A 15034-nucleotide genomic window follows, 5' to 3' on the forward strand; every position below is an offset into this window, starting at 1 on the left:
TTCTTAACTTTTCTGAAGCCTGTACAGTTGAATCATAGTAATTGAAGCACCTATCTTTACAGTGGGAGACTATGAAAAAGTGAAGTTTATTTTAAAATACTCTAATCCCTTCAATCATTTCTAAAGGAGTTATGTAAAAGGTGTTGCATATGTAGAATTTTGAATGGGGTAATATGAAAGTTTTCATGATGGGCTTGCTTGGGCTGATATGTATCACTTCCTTACTACTGCATTTGAGCAACGATTCATGCCATTTAAATCCATTCACCAGATTCATGCAATATACATTTCATACCCTTAGATATCCTTTTTGTGTCATACACATGCCCTGAGACTTTTGTGTTATAAATCAAAATGTTCATTGTCAGGAGAGGGACTTCTTAAATGTACTTGGCTCAAGGGTGGCCAATCGTTGCCCAGGTGAGGGATTTATTAACAATTTGCCAGCAGTCTGAGGGCCACATCCAGTTTGTGAAGCAGATGGCTGTCTGGCTTGTCTTTAAATTCAGAATATAAGTGCAGAGTAGACAGTACATATCAGCATGTGATGCTCCACCTTGATATTGACACTGCTTGCCTCAAGATGGAGCGTTTCCTGTTGGTACATGTAGTTTCTGCATGCCACAGATCCATATGAAAGTACAGCTCTTTGAAGTGTGTCGGAGGGGTGGGAGGGTGGAGGCGGAGAGCGATTGGCACCTTCTTACTCAACGAATCTGATCCTTTTATATGTCATCTACAGAATTTAGTAATAAGTGTATTTAGTGCTTTTTACTCCTGTGTTGGGTTTGTAATGCTAAGTTTGAGCTGGATTTTGTTTGTCCTTCTTTTGAACACTTAATTACAAAATTCAGCTACTGAAAGCAATGAACATATTCAGGGGCGTCCTTAGGATTTATGGTGCCCTATGCAGTATTATTAAACTGGTGCCCCTATGCCCAATGGCATCCCAGGCTCGCATGTGTATAAGGGTGGTCTTTTGAAGGATTTATTTAAAAAACTATGTCTGAGGATCCAAGCATTTAAGGCTAAAGATGAATACTCAGATTGTGCATCTAAAAATCTATGCAAGGATTTCTTAGAGATGTGATTTTATAATCTTCAGCAACACACTAATGAAATATTTTTAAAGCAAATTTTAAACTAAGGTCCTGTAGACTAACGTGTTCTGAGTAAATATTACAGTAATGCACAACTGTTATCGTCAGTAAATTCAGAAACTGACAGTATATACCTGGGGGTTGGCAAATGCCTGTTAAATGGCTTCATTACCACTTGAATGGCTCTTTCACTGTTTTAATGTTGTGCTGATAGGTCTGGCAGGCTGGGGGCTTTTTCACTTTTAAGTACTAGATCCTCTCCAGAGGAAGACTCACCAGGCTGCAGCAATCAGCTGTGGTGGGAGCCTGCAGGAAGGGTAGAACAGGGATAGGAAGAGGTGGAAGGGTGGACAGCAAGACTCAGGGGTGCCCCAAATTTTCGGGTGCGTATGCCTAAGGACGGCCCTGAACATATGCAGGTGTCATAAAGGGTCTTTTCTGGTCTGCAGGACACTTTATTGGGGATAGAGGAGAAGGAAAGAACCCAGCTTGAGTCTCAGATCCCCAGATCAATTTGCATGGCTAGCAATTAGAAAACTACCTCTTGCAACCAGGGACATTTGATAATATCCTTTAAGGAAGCTAAATGTGGAAGCCCACAACACCATTTTTAGTCACTTTTTGGAGCAGAAGTGCGCTTTAAGATGAGAATAGCACCACTGCTTGAGCTGCACTTGGACCAACAGCTGCATCACAGCTGCCTTGACAAGGAATTTTAAGTCATTTAAAGGGAAAAAAATGCTAAGCACCAGCTGGCTCAGTTGAAGTGAGTGTGAGATGCAGGTGCTTGATGCCTCTGGAAATCACTCTTAATTTCTTATTAAGCTCCTCTACTTCTCCCTTTTTAAAGTGATTTATAAAATTGAAGTTCTGTGGGGTCTTATGGGGTATATACATATAAATTGCAAGAAGTGATGCACGTGTATATTAAACTTGATGCACCAAGGTTTAATTGAAAAAAGTGGGAGCCTGTCCTGCAGTGCAATAAATGGATATATGCATGTAGTAATACTGCCATGTATGGAATCTAACTAGGCTTTGCTTTGTTTTTAGTGATGATGGCCAAAGAGAAGCCACCAATAACTGTAGTCGGAGATGTTGGGGGAAGAATCGCCATCATTGTGGTACGAGACTTAAAGAGCAGTGGGGTGGGATCTTTTTCTCCAGCCCATCTCTAAATATTTATGCCTCCGTGTAGCTGGGATTTCTGTTCTGGAGTAGAAATGACACGACACTATTGTGTCAGAACATGAATGTTCACATTCCATCCTCTCCTCAACTCTCTCCAGCTTTCCTGTGTATCTAAATAGGAAAGACAGACAGACCCTGTTAATATCCAGTGTTCAGCTCTGTGTTCAAAACGTGGGGATGTGGACCCTCAAATTTTCCTGCCCAGTTACACCAGAACCCAAAAATGAATACCTCCAAATGGAAATCACTTGCTGCTGGTCTCCATTCATCCTGCTGAACTGCTGTTGAGATGGGTGGCATGGGGTTTTGGTATCATTGAGAGGATAGATAGTCTTCTCCTGTAGATACAAGACTGAAAGTCCAAGACCCTTCTGGGTTCTAGTCCCAGTTCTGCCACAAATGTCCTGTGTGACCTTGAGTAAGTCAGAATCTCAGTGCCTCACAATTCCCTTTCATTAAAATGGGACTCCTTCTATACCTCACATTGGAGCTGAGATTTAAGTCATTGTGTGAGAGGCACTCGGATACTACAGTGGTGAGAACTATAAAAATATCTGCAAATAAATAAAATTACATTAATTATCAGAGCTGGTGTATTCTGCCTGGGTGTATAAAGGATCTTCAGCAGTAGTCAAGATAGACCCTAACTTCCTCAAATATATACAGACTCTGCTGCTATAGATGTGAAGAGATCAAAGTCTGTCTTCTTTCAAGTGGTAACTTCTTGGTTCTGATTGTGGGGTTTGTTTCTCTTAGGATGATATTATTGATGATGTGGAAAGCTTTGTAGCAGCTGCAGAAATCCTGAAAGAGCGTGGTGCTTACAAGATTTTTGTGATGGCCACTCATGGAATCTTATCTGCAGATGCACCCCGTCTAATCGAGGAATCCGCAGTCGATGAGGTATGTCACTGCTGCTTGTCTTGTGGAGATGGGAAAAGGTTGGATGGTGGCCACATGGATTCAGGAACTAGCTTTTTGCCTCTAGACAGCAAGGTTCCAGGTCACAGTTGTAAAATGACTTTCATCACAGACTGTTACCTAGTAAAAATTGTATCACAAAACCAACCAACATACAATTCAGCATGCAATTAACGTTACCTATTCTGACTGGGACTGGGTATGGGATGATTTTTCAAAGCTTTATTTGGGGTAAGTTTAGCCTCTGCTTGCACTGAATAGCTTTTACCTGAGACTAATGTTAATTTTTCCATGAGTGAAACAATTAATCAAATTTACATATATTTGAGAGGAAAATAAAGCTGGTCTTTGCTAGATGACAAGATAGATCCAGGAGTGAAAGTAATGGGGACATTAAATGAGGCTTCTAATATAGTTATCAGAAATGGGTTGTTATCCATTTTTTTTAGAAGCTCAGAATGGAAAATCTCATTTAGCTCAAAGGCATATGGCCCCTTAAGAGTCTGTCCTCTATGTAGCAGAGAGTCCTGTGGCACCTTGTAGACTAACAGACATATAGGAGCATGAGCTTTCGTGGGTGAATACCCACTTCTTCGGATGCATGGGTATTCACCCACGAAAGCTCATGCTCCTATATGTCTGTTAGTCTATAAGGTGCCACAGGACTCTTTGCTGCTTTTACAGATCCAGACTAACACGGCTACCCCTTTGATACTTGTCCTCTATGTAGATTTCCCATCTACATATAAACTTATTAATACCTATCTGGATGGAGGGTCTAAAGCACAGCCACCATTGGAAATTATGCTGAGTTGCCTTAATAAAGGAGCCTTTGGCACCAGACAGTCTGGGAGAGAAACTCTGTTTAGGGGACAGTCCCCCCTCTGAATTTTATGGCATTTGTTTTAATAGCCAAACTTCTCCAAAGGGCAGACTTCACCTATTTTATTGGTACAGTGAGCTGGTACAGTGAGTCTGCATCCTTTGCTATCCTCTAGCAAAACCATTCACATGGTTGCTTCTCCATCACATCCCATGTGCATGTGTTTGCTTTCCTGTAATATTTATTTTACTTTTCTCTGCCTCTCCTGTCTGGCCATGGACTTTGTGGGGTATTATTGGATCAAGCCATCAAATATTCCACCCTGAGTGGTCAAGAACCTGATGTAATCAGACTTGCTAGTCCACGTGGAGGAACTTCATGCAGAGCATTACTGATGTTGGCCCTTTCTTCAAATGATCAGCCTTGGAAAATCTGTCATTTCAATCATATAATATTAGTGATATTTACACCTACCCCAAAACCTCTAACTACCCAGAGAAACTTCAGTTACAACTGATTTTCAGAGTTATTCTTAGGTAGCTGTTAAATCTGAATTGATGTGTTGGTGGCAGTTTTAATGTTCTTTCCTTTCTATCTCTATGCAGGTGGTGGTGACCAACACAGTTCCTCATGAAGTTCAGAAGCTGCAGTGCCCCAAGATAAAGACTGTGGATATCAGTTTGATCCTCTCTGAAGCCATCCGACGAATCCACAATGGGGAGTCCATGGCTTATCTCTTCCGCAACATCACCGTGGATGACTAGATTGCAATGTTGCCCTTGTCCTGGGTTTCCTGAAGAGAAGGAAATGTGCATGAAAATGCAATGCCATAAATTATAGACATAACACAACTGTTTCTTCTGCTAGAGGGAGGGTGTAGGATGTTTAAGGACTGAAGCCACGAGATTGAATAGCAAAAGTAAAATTGAACAGCCCTGATACCTGCGGCCTCTTCTGTTCACCTTGCAGGGAGGATTACATTTTATTTCTGATCAGGAAATAGAGAGGCTTTGAATTGTAAGTAAAAGTTGCCTGAAAGCTATTTAGTGTCTGCCTCTCACCCTTTAAAACAAAGCTGTAGTCTCATGAGAGGGGAATCTGGAAGTCTTGTTGCTGCACATGGACTGATGAAGTAAAGATTTTGATGCTGCTTCTAGTCTATGGATTGACTATAGAATACAGAAGGGAACACTTCATTTAAGCTGCCTGGGCAAGTAGGGTGCTGCCTGTAGTGTTGATGTGCAGAAACCCCCCGTGCCAACTTTTGTAGCCTTTTCTAATTTCATTTATTCAGCATAGGTTTATTTTTATGAAGTTATTGGCTGTAAGTATATTCAACAGTGGCAGCCTAGAATGACCCAGTGGCAGTTAAATCCTTAAGTAAATTAGATTTGTCGGTGTTTGTAACAACTTAAATATATTTATCTCAGCAGGAGTGGGAACATAATAGTAGAATATGTCAACCTTTATCTCTAGAGCCTTGGATTTTTGTCACAACTCCATGGCAAGTAATGTGAGTTTGATCCCTGCTGGAACACTTGTCTACATTGAAAATTAAGCACAATTTGTGATTTTTGGCTGTTGGCTCAGAAGTTGCCTGGGATTGATATACCCTGGCAGAATTGTATGAGGGAAACTTTGCATGTCTGCCTCAGAGATGACTATACTTTCTGAAACTCTAATGTTCAAAAAGCTAAAAAGCATAGGATTTTTATTTTGGACCTTTTCCCTGTGAACAGCTGCCATTTTGGTCTGTTGTTGTAAATATGTTAAATACATTGACGAGGCAGCCCTGTAAAGTAAAAGAAAATGTAGATGCTTTAAACCTGTTTTCTGAAACACCCATTGAACTCCTGCCTCTAGACAGAGAGGCCTTGTTGCTTGCTCCTTTTCCAAGTGACGCACCTCCTTGGCTGTTGGCAAGGAGTATATGGCTGGGAAAGCAACCCTAGTGAATTGTGATGAGTTTTGCTGGGCTGTAATAAGATCCAAGGGCATATTCCAAAAACATCCGCCATGTAGGAGGTCAGGTCAATATGCACACTACCAAAACCTAGAATATTTTCAACTTGGCTCTGTGATCAGTAGTTTGAGGCTATTGCTTGGGAGAAGACAGTGCAGATTGCTTTGTCCAGCAGGGGTTTGTTTATAGTATTACTTGCCCTTCAACTTCTACCTACATATTTCACTCCCACTTCAATGTACAACAAATTCTAAAAGTGTCAAAGAGCATGTGTTTATGCTGGGAGTCCTGGAAGAGCCTTGAATGTTCAGCAAACAAAAGGTCCTCAGTAGAGTGAAGTGCATATTCTAGAACTAGCTTCCTATCTCATAGCCACTGAGCATGTATGGAACTATGGATTCAGGAGCACCTTGCCTTCTCTCTGGAATCCAGCTGCTGATCTGTACCTCCAGACTGAATCTTCTTGTAAGCAATATACGGGACTGTTCTTAATTTAGTGACTTTGTTCACTAAGTATTAGAAAAAGTCACAACTATACTCCATTACCATGACTTTATGTATGTGGCTCCTCAGGGCTGCTGACAGTTATATTTTAACATGGTACCGTACTTTAAGTATTATTGAAGGGATTGACTGACAAGCATGTATGTGAAGAAATCATAAATACTCATGTCCCGTTGTTCTTAATTAGTACTAGGCTACAGCTGTTCCTAGTGATAGCCAGTTTTACAAACATGAAAACATTCTGTCCTCATATCCCCTTTTAATTACTTTAAGGTAGACCCTACCCTGGGTGAAGTGGCCCAGTTCATTAGTCGGCTGCCCTCTCGCCTCAGATTCGTCTCTGTTCAAATCTTGTCGTGGGACACAAGTCAGAATGAATTTGACTGGGCCATAGTCATAAATCGGTCACATCACAAAATCCCAACCAGTTTGGTCCAGTTGGCAGCCTGTGCTCACAAGGCCGAGAATGGCAATATGAGAGATTGCAAATGAGGATTAAAATGCATCAGAAGAGCTCCATGGAAGCGTGCAGTGCATCTGCCTGAACTATAGCTGGCTTGGCACTGAACTTAACTGAGTCTCTTTTTTAATGTCATGGAATCCAGCCCTGGTGGCTGCCATCATTGCAGGGTGTGCGGTCAGGTTTTTGAGATGAAGGCCTCTCCCACCCAGTTTCCTCTGCCTTTTGAAAGACTTGATTATTGTTATGGCTTTGCCAGTTATCAGAGTTGGGGTTTAGGGGGCCTTGTAGGATTTAGTTTCCTATAGCAGTGGTGCCATTCAGAAAGTCTTGATCTATCTGCCCATGTTATTTTTATTCCCATCCCATCTCCTGTGTTCTCCCTCTAACTCAACCCTGATATTAAAAAGCAATAAATTTAGATTTCCTGTTTTGGTTTTAAACTCCTGAAAATTTAAATGTTCTATTCTTGTAAAACAGAAAATTGGCCTATTCTTTTCTCAACCCACCATCTGCCACTTTTCTCAGAAGTTATGGGGAGAGGTTAATGATCTAAATAGCTACATGATGGCATTACTTTGAGAGTTGATTTTAAGGTGAAGGAGGCTGGGGGGACGGGGAGTTCTCATTTGTTTGTTTGCTGATAGATCACTCAGGTTCTAAACAGTCTTCCCAAGTTTCTCGGAGTATTTTACTTTTGAGAATTATTTAGCAGCATGTGTAAAATATATGCATTTATGTTCCCCTCCTACATTTTACCACGTTGACATGGCTTTTTACTTCAGGATGTCATGGAATTCCTAGAAGTCCATTTAGTAATGTGTTTAGCATCCACTTTCTGAAACCACCCTCAATTGAGGCCATAGGAAGAGTGAAGATCCTTCATGCCCTTGTTTGATATCTCAAAAAACGGAGAGAAGCTCAGTTTAAATTGCACAGTACTGGAGAGGAAGCAGTTTAAACTGAGCTTCCGTTCTCCCAAATTCAAACTTTCAAAATGGTCTTGGTGGCTTATAAATGTCTGCTTTCTGCACATGTCTTAAATCTCCATTAGGGTTGTAGTTAGATAATGTCTAACGAAGAAGAGCCTTTCCAAATTGAATCTCTCAGTGTGCAAGCTGCTTTAGAATTATACTTATGTCTTTGCAGTCTGCATTGAAGTGAGTAAAGGACATAGGAGAAGGTAATGAAAGCCCTGGGGCACCTCTTTCTTGCAGATGTATTTATGTTCATGCATTTTTCCTGTCCAGGGCAGAGTGAAAACAGCTGTGTGGTTGGCATATATGTATAGACTTCATAAAATCTGCTTGATCTAGATTATGCTGTTAGCTAATTTCTTTGGAAAAAGTGACATGAGCACTCATGCTTGTGTCTGTTAGAAAGCCGTAGAGAAATTCCCAGAGTGGATGCTAATAAACTCTACATTTTCAACTGAGCGTTTCTCTGAAATTTATTGCAAAAAGCACTCCAATGGCCCAGACACAAGCCTGCTGAGTATGCATAGTATCACTATTTGCATTGGTTCCATTACACCTTTCTTGGGCCTTTAGCTCTGTGACACATGAAGCTTATGATCACCATAAGGATTTGATGCCTATGATATTCTAATGCCATTAGAGCTCCTTTGAGCTAAGGCACATCATAGTGCAGAGCAATAGGGGACGATTCTTACAAAGCAAAACATTCAGTAACGGATCAAATTCAGGAAGACCATAGCGCGTGTGTGTATATATGTGTGTGTGTGTGTGTGTGTGTGTGTGTATATATATATATATATATATATATATATCTCCCCCGTACTAAACTTCATGGTCACAGCTGTCTAATCCTCTACAGGGTCAAAGTCCAGCTAACTTATTTTAAGTCCGTAGGGTGGAAAGTATTTTCTACATCTTTTGTGCCTTTGCAAAGAATTGTACTACCCTCCTTGCAGATGGTGCCTGTATTAAGTCATCTGTGCTAGCAGGTGTAATGCCTGTCAGATGACGGAAATAATTTATTTCGGTCATGGCTTTTCTTTTTGATCCTAGAGCAAGGAATCCTGCCCGAGGTTTTGAGTCTCCAACCAATCAAACTTCTTCATGTTTATGCTGGATGAGCTGCCCGACATGGAAACTGACCTCTGCTACAGCGACAACAGCATTAGTAGAGACAGTTGCAGTTCAGGGTTTGTCGTCTTCCTGGTGCTAATTTTAATCTCTACGTACGCCCATGCAGATCAGCCTGGCTGGGTCATGTGGGCATGATTCTGAACCCTTTGCTTGCACTGAGTAGTGTTTACTCAAGCAATAGTCCCTTTGACTTGAAGGGGGACCATTCAAAAGTTCAGTATACATAATGGATTGCAGAACAAGGCTCTTTAATGGTACAGCAGCATGGCAAGCAGAAACCTGCGGCAGCAAGTCTGAGCCTGGGGCTATGCACTCAGGCTCCCGCTCTGGTGTTAAAAATCGCTGTATAGACACATGGGCTCTGAGGAGCATCACATGAGCCAGTCTGTAGACCCATCTCTGAGACTTGCTTGCTGTAGATTCACACCTTGGCTGGCTATGCACTAACTCGCCATGTAGACAAGCCCGAAGAGTTAGTTACCCCAGGGACTAAACGCCACTTAAACTTTTAATACAGACGTTATGTGGTGCAAAGGGCCCTGGGTAGCTTCTTTGCACTAGGTTAAACTTCACTCTAATGTTGACAATCACTTCTGCAGCTTTATTTTGATTTCATTGCTAGTAATAAGCCTTTCCTGTACCTGCATGTCTATTGGAAAGGTGTGTGGCTTTGAGTAATTTCCATAAATATGTGCAAGAAAAAATAACTCAGGGTGAACGTATATGGTTTATACTATACGATGCTAAGGCTTGTGTAATCTCCCCAAGGGCCTCCTGCTGTAGAGCTATAGGTTAAGCTGATACGGCATGATCCTGCATTTGTTAGTATACCTGGGTTAGGAGCCTTAAGCCTTTTCCGTTTTTAAAGGGGGGGGTCCTGTGTTTTCTTTTGAACGAGACTTGGCTACTGCTCTTTCCTACTAATGGTCGTCCTTGAGAACTTCCAGTTCAGTGACTAAGCAAATACCAAGACCATGGAGGGGAAGAGGGAAGGATCTCACTGCAGTAATTCTCCCTGTTATAAAAGAGGCTTTGTTTAAATGAGTGCGGTAGCAGAGGAGCCTGCCTTGGGTTTGTCTCTCCAGCCATCTGTGCAGTATATGGAAGTGGTGAGCCTGAAACTTCAGGAGAGGAAACTTGGCTTATTTTAGTTTTTATTAATGCATGGCAATAGTGATGCCTAGAACAGAGTCAGATATTTGGGAAGGTGATGGAAGCAGTATTTTATCTCCACAGGCTCTGTGCATGGTCCCTGAGCACCTGTTTCTGCTAAAATTACCATGATAAATGACAGTTTCAGAGGGGTAGCCGTGCTAGTCTGTATCTGCAAAAACAACAAGGAGTCTTTGTGGCACCTTAGAGACTAACAAATTTATTTGGGCATACGTTTTCGTGGGCTAAAACCCACTTCATCAGATGCATGGAGTTCACTCCATGCATCTGATGAAGTGGGTTTTAGCCCACGAAAGCTTATGCCCAAATAAATGTTAGTCTCTAAGGTGCCATGATAAATGAGTAATATTGATGCTCAAATTGTTGTCAATAAGGTACAGAATTAATACCCTCTTCAGAGGGAGGTACTTATTTCTATAAACTGCACCAAGAGGCCCCAATCAGGAGCCATGGTTTTGTTGTGTTACACACTGTAAAGAGGGTGTCCTAAAGTTCTTATGATCTTGGTTAATGACAAGATGCCACAGGTGCATGAAACAAATGGCAGTGGGGGGGGGGGGGGGTTTACTGGAGGATGAGGCAACAATATGAACATGACCAGCTGTTCCTGCAATGCAGCTCTTTGCCTGCCTAGCCACCAAATGGCAGTAAGGAGACTTTGCTGTGCCTGCAGATCTACTGCATGGAGGACGTGCAGAAAAAACACCGTAGGGCTTAGGGGTATGATTTATACTGAATGTTACCTGTGCTAAGACACAGGCAAGTGGCAGAAGTCTGAAGTCAATCGCACCTTCTGAGTGTTTGTTCCGGGCAGGTTGGCTTCCATCTTAGGAAGAGGACTTGGTGTTGGATGACTGGAAAGTTTTCTACAAACAGCAATGCCTGAAAAACACCTTCTAATGAAAGTATAAATTGTATAAAAGCAGATGGGGCTATCCCTAAAGTGGTGGTATACGTATCGTGAGCTATCCTTTCAATCTGCCCAGGGAAATCTGCTTGGGGAACTTTTTCTAACCAAAACCCCTGAGTTACTGCTATTTTAATGACTGCACATTAGATGGTCCCTGCCCCAAAGCATTTTATTTTTTACTTCTGTAAAGCAGGTTAAAACAGGGGAAGGCTCATCCTGAGGTTTAGGGCCCTGTGCTAAGACTTGACCTTGGGCAAGATACTGAATCTCTGTGTCTCCATTCCCCTTTGCTGAAATGAGGATTTCCTTACCTGTGACTGCTGTGAGAACCAGTTCATTAACATTAGGGTGGTGCTCAGATACTATCGTGACTGGGGCCATAGACCTACTGTGACAGTGAAATTCAGATCAAATGTTTGAACCTAGCAAAATCTCGGTTGTAGGGGTGGGAGAGGAGACGTCCAGATGGCAGTTTTTGGCTCAGCCTGTTATAACCCTGCCCAGGGGTTTGGAGAGAACACCTGCCCCTCTCTCACACACACACACTCCCCATTAAACTTCACTTTGTGCTCAAGCACTTCTGCACTGAGGACTACGTGAGGTTGGTTCGCTGGTTTTTTAAATATCCTTAGTATAGTCTCATTTGTAGAAAAGAGATTAGTTTCCCCTTCTACTTTTCTGCAACCTCTCTGTGCTATGGATGACCAGTCTGGTTAGAAGAACAGAAAACACAGAAGCCTCTGTATCCCTGTCCCCTCTCTTTTGGGAGGGCTGCAAGCAAGCAGCTGTCAGAACTCAATATTACTCTACAGTGGATGTTCGTAAGTGGGGGTAAGTGCTTTCCCTCACTGAGTATAGACCGTCATGGGGAGATGTTCACCTCTGGCCTTGGCTACACTGGCGCTGTACAGCACTGCAACTTGCTGCGCTCAGGGGTGTGAAAACGCCCCCCCCCCCGAGCGCAGTTTGTGCAGCGCTGTAAAGCGCCAGTGTAATCAGCGCCTGCAGCGCTGCACGCTCCCTCGCAGTGCTGCAAGCTACTCCCCTCGGAGAGGTGGAGTACTTACAGCGCTGCAAGCGAGCTCTCGCAGCACTGGCGGCGCGACTACACTCGCGCTTCACAGCGCTGTGAATCTCCAAGTGTAGCCAAGGCCTCTTCTGTTTCATGTGGTGTGCTGACATCTGCTGGATGTTGAGGCTCTGTCCTGATAAAACCACTGACTTTTTTTTTTTTTTTTTTTTAATGCGTTGAAAGTAATAACCCAGCTGGGATCCATCTTAGCCTGGAGGGCCTTGATACAATATGGAAATGAGATTTAAAGAGCACTTCATGTAATACCTTTATGCAGGGGAGTTACTTAAGCTAGAATCTGGCTCCTCGCATGTGCGGTAGGGCCAGAATGTTTGGCTTGCATTCATTTCCTAATACTCCATGTGAGTGAGGCTGGCATCTGTGCATCTTTCATTCGGTGTTGAAGCTAATGGGTTCTAGTCTTGGGGAAAACTGAAAATGGAAGTCCCTTTCCTATCAATATTTAATCCATGTGCACACAGAATAACTGTTCCCTGCCTTGGGCCTGGGTGGAGCAGTTGTAAAAACGCACATCCTATCACAACTCTCCCCTCAGCTTTGCACTTACCTAGCAACCCGAAGGGACGATGACTCATGGAAGACTGTCGTAAGGTTAAAGTGACGACAAGTGGGATTGGAGCCAGGAAAATAGTTGGAATGTCTCTGAAAATATTTTCCCCCATCACATTACTAACTACATCATTTTCACTGTCCAAGAAAACAGTCCTGCTTGAAGAAACTGAACTACACTGTCCAGCCTTGCATGCAGGGCCGGCTCCAGGCACCAGCCCACCAAGCTTGTGCTTGGGGCGGCACCTGGAGGGGGGCGGCACAGCGCTCCAGCTGCCGGGGAGAGTGGGGCCACGGCCGGGCTGGCCGCCCTCCCCCAGGCACTCTGGCTGCCCTCCCCCCCGCCGCAGGGGGGAGAGCGGCGAGCCCTGGCTGGGGCTCGCCGCCCTCTCCCCGCCCTGCCCCCTGCGCTCTGGACGCCGGGGGGAGAACGGAGCCCCGGCCGGGGCTCGCTGCTCTGGCCGCCGGGGGGGGGGGGGAGCCGAGCCCCGGCCAGGGCTCGCCGCCCTCCCCCCCAGCCGCCGGGGGGAGAGCGGAGCCCCCGCCGGGGCTCGCCGCCCTCCTCCTAGGGCTCCGGCGGCCCTCCCCCCCGGCCAGCAGGTCCAATTGCTGCAGCTCCCCACGCAGGCGGGCCACGCCCTGGGCCAGCTGCCGGCGCCGCTCCTGCTCCGGTTCCAACCTGCTGGGCTTTCCCTGTGAGGAGTGGGAGACACCGACTGGGGGCGGGGCTTCTCCTGGACGCCCCCGCCTCTGAGTGTGCCCCCCATCCACCCACTGCTATAGACCCAGGCATCCTGCTCACCCCACGGCAGGGCCCCTGTTCCACCCCACAGCACCCCAATCCCCCGCCCCACTGATCCCACCCCCATTTCCAAGACCAACAGCTCAGCAACAAGGCACCCACTGTCCCCTACCCTATCCCACCCCATAGCAGGGCTCCTCCCAGGGCTCCGGCCGCCCTCCCCCCCGGCGCCCTCCCCCCGGCCGCCGGGGGAGAGCGGAGCCCCCACCGGGGCTCGCCGCCCTCCTCCCAGGGCTCCGTCCGCCCTTCCCCCCCCGCGGGGGGGGGGCGGCCGGAGGCTTTTTTGCCTGGGGCGGCAAAAAAGCCAGAGCCGGCCCTGCTTGCATGGGAAGGTCCTGAGCCAAAGCTCATGGAAGTCAGTAGTAGGACTTTAGTTGACTTCAAGTAGTATAGGATCAGGCCTCTACCCTTGGAGGATTCCCATCCACGGAAATAACCGTCATGCTGGAGAAAGTTGTGCTGGGGTTACAAGCACAGGAACACTACCACTGACTGAGGTTTGGGAGCATTATCCTAAAAACAGGTGCCAAGTTATAGCTGGTGCAGAACAATATGTTAACAGTCCTCACAGTGCCCAGGGGGGAGGCCATGGCTTCTCTCATAAGAGTAATGGATGAACATCACTGTCCTGGCCAAATTCTAATTTTGGTGATTTCAATCTGTTTACCTAAACTAATGTCCTGTGCTTTCAAATGGATACAGTTACAGCATTTACTACCTGTCCTGAATTGATCTGCACTGCTAGACAGCTGCTGTGTTCCAGTGCAGAGCTGACTACTGCAGCAGTGGATGAAGTGATATTTTTACCAGTGTAGAAAATACTTTGAGACAAAATACACAAGTTTGAAGGATGGATACTGATGTGATGCTGTGAATCCTATATGCCTGTCGTCATGGAGAAACTGTCAAAGCACGTTTTCTGATAATACAGTATATTCTTCACTCAGCACAAAATTACTGTGGGACTCATTGCCACAAAAGCCAGGGCTGGTGTTAAGGGCTAGCAACCAGGGCAACTGCTTAGGGCCCCATGCCACAGAGGCCCCCGCAAAGCTACATTGCTCAGGCTTTGGCTTCAGTCCCAGGTGATGGGGCAGGGCCCTGGGCTTCAGCCCCATATGGTGGGGCTTCAGCTTTCTATCCTGTGCCCTAGCAAGTCTAATGCTGGCCCTGCTTGGTGGCCCCGGACCACAGTTGCCAACTTTCACACGGTAAATAAGTACCCTGACTTTCACAATAAGCCAAAAATCAAGCTAATCCCATTTCAAAACAAGGCCAAAACAAGCTAATCCCTAAGAACCCCAACACTCTATGTGACTAGATCCCCCCGGCGTGCAGTCTGGGACTGTAGTGGGCCTGCTGTGCACCCCAACTCTCTCCCCTGCTTGCCCCCCCCCCCCAGCCCTCACTTGCCGGGAGCCGATTAAAAAAAAA

The 15034-nt window shown here is 45.0% G+C and overlaps 1 protein-coding gene across 2 annotated transcripts in view; it reads left to right on the top strand.

Annotated features, from left to right (window-relative positions):
- PRPSAP1 (phosphoribosyl pyrophosphate synthetase associated protein 1) overlaps positions 1-8394 on the top strand; it is a 42502-nt gene extending 34108 nt beyond the window's left edge. For both annotated transcript variants that reach the window (XM_065415388.1, XM_065415387.1), the window contains 3 exons: positions 2154-2224; positions 3048-3194; positions 4641-8394. In XM_065415388.1, the coding sequence (XP_065271460.1) occupies positions 2154-2224; positions 3048-3194; positions 4641-4799 (377 nt within the window). In that variant the 3' untranslated portion in view covers positions 4800-8394. The remainder of the gene's footprint in view (positions 1-2153; positions 2225-3047; positions 3195-4640) is intronic.
- Positions 8395-15034: the final 6640 nt, after the last annotated feature.

The sequence above is a fragment of the Emys orbicularis genome, chromosome 13, assembly GCF_028017835.1.
Source record: "Emys orbicularis isolate rEmyOrb1 chromosome 13, rEmyOrb1.hap1, whole genome shotgun sequence".
Classification (NCBI taxonomy): Eukaryota; Metazoa; Chordata; order Testudines; family Emydidae; genus Emys; species Emys orbicularis.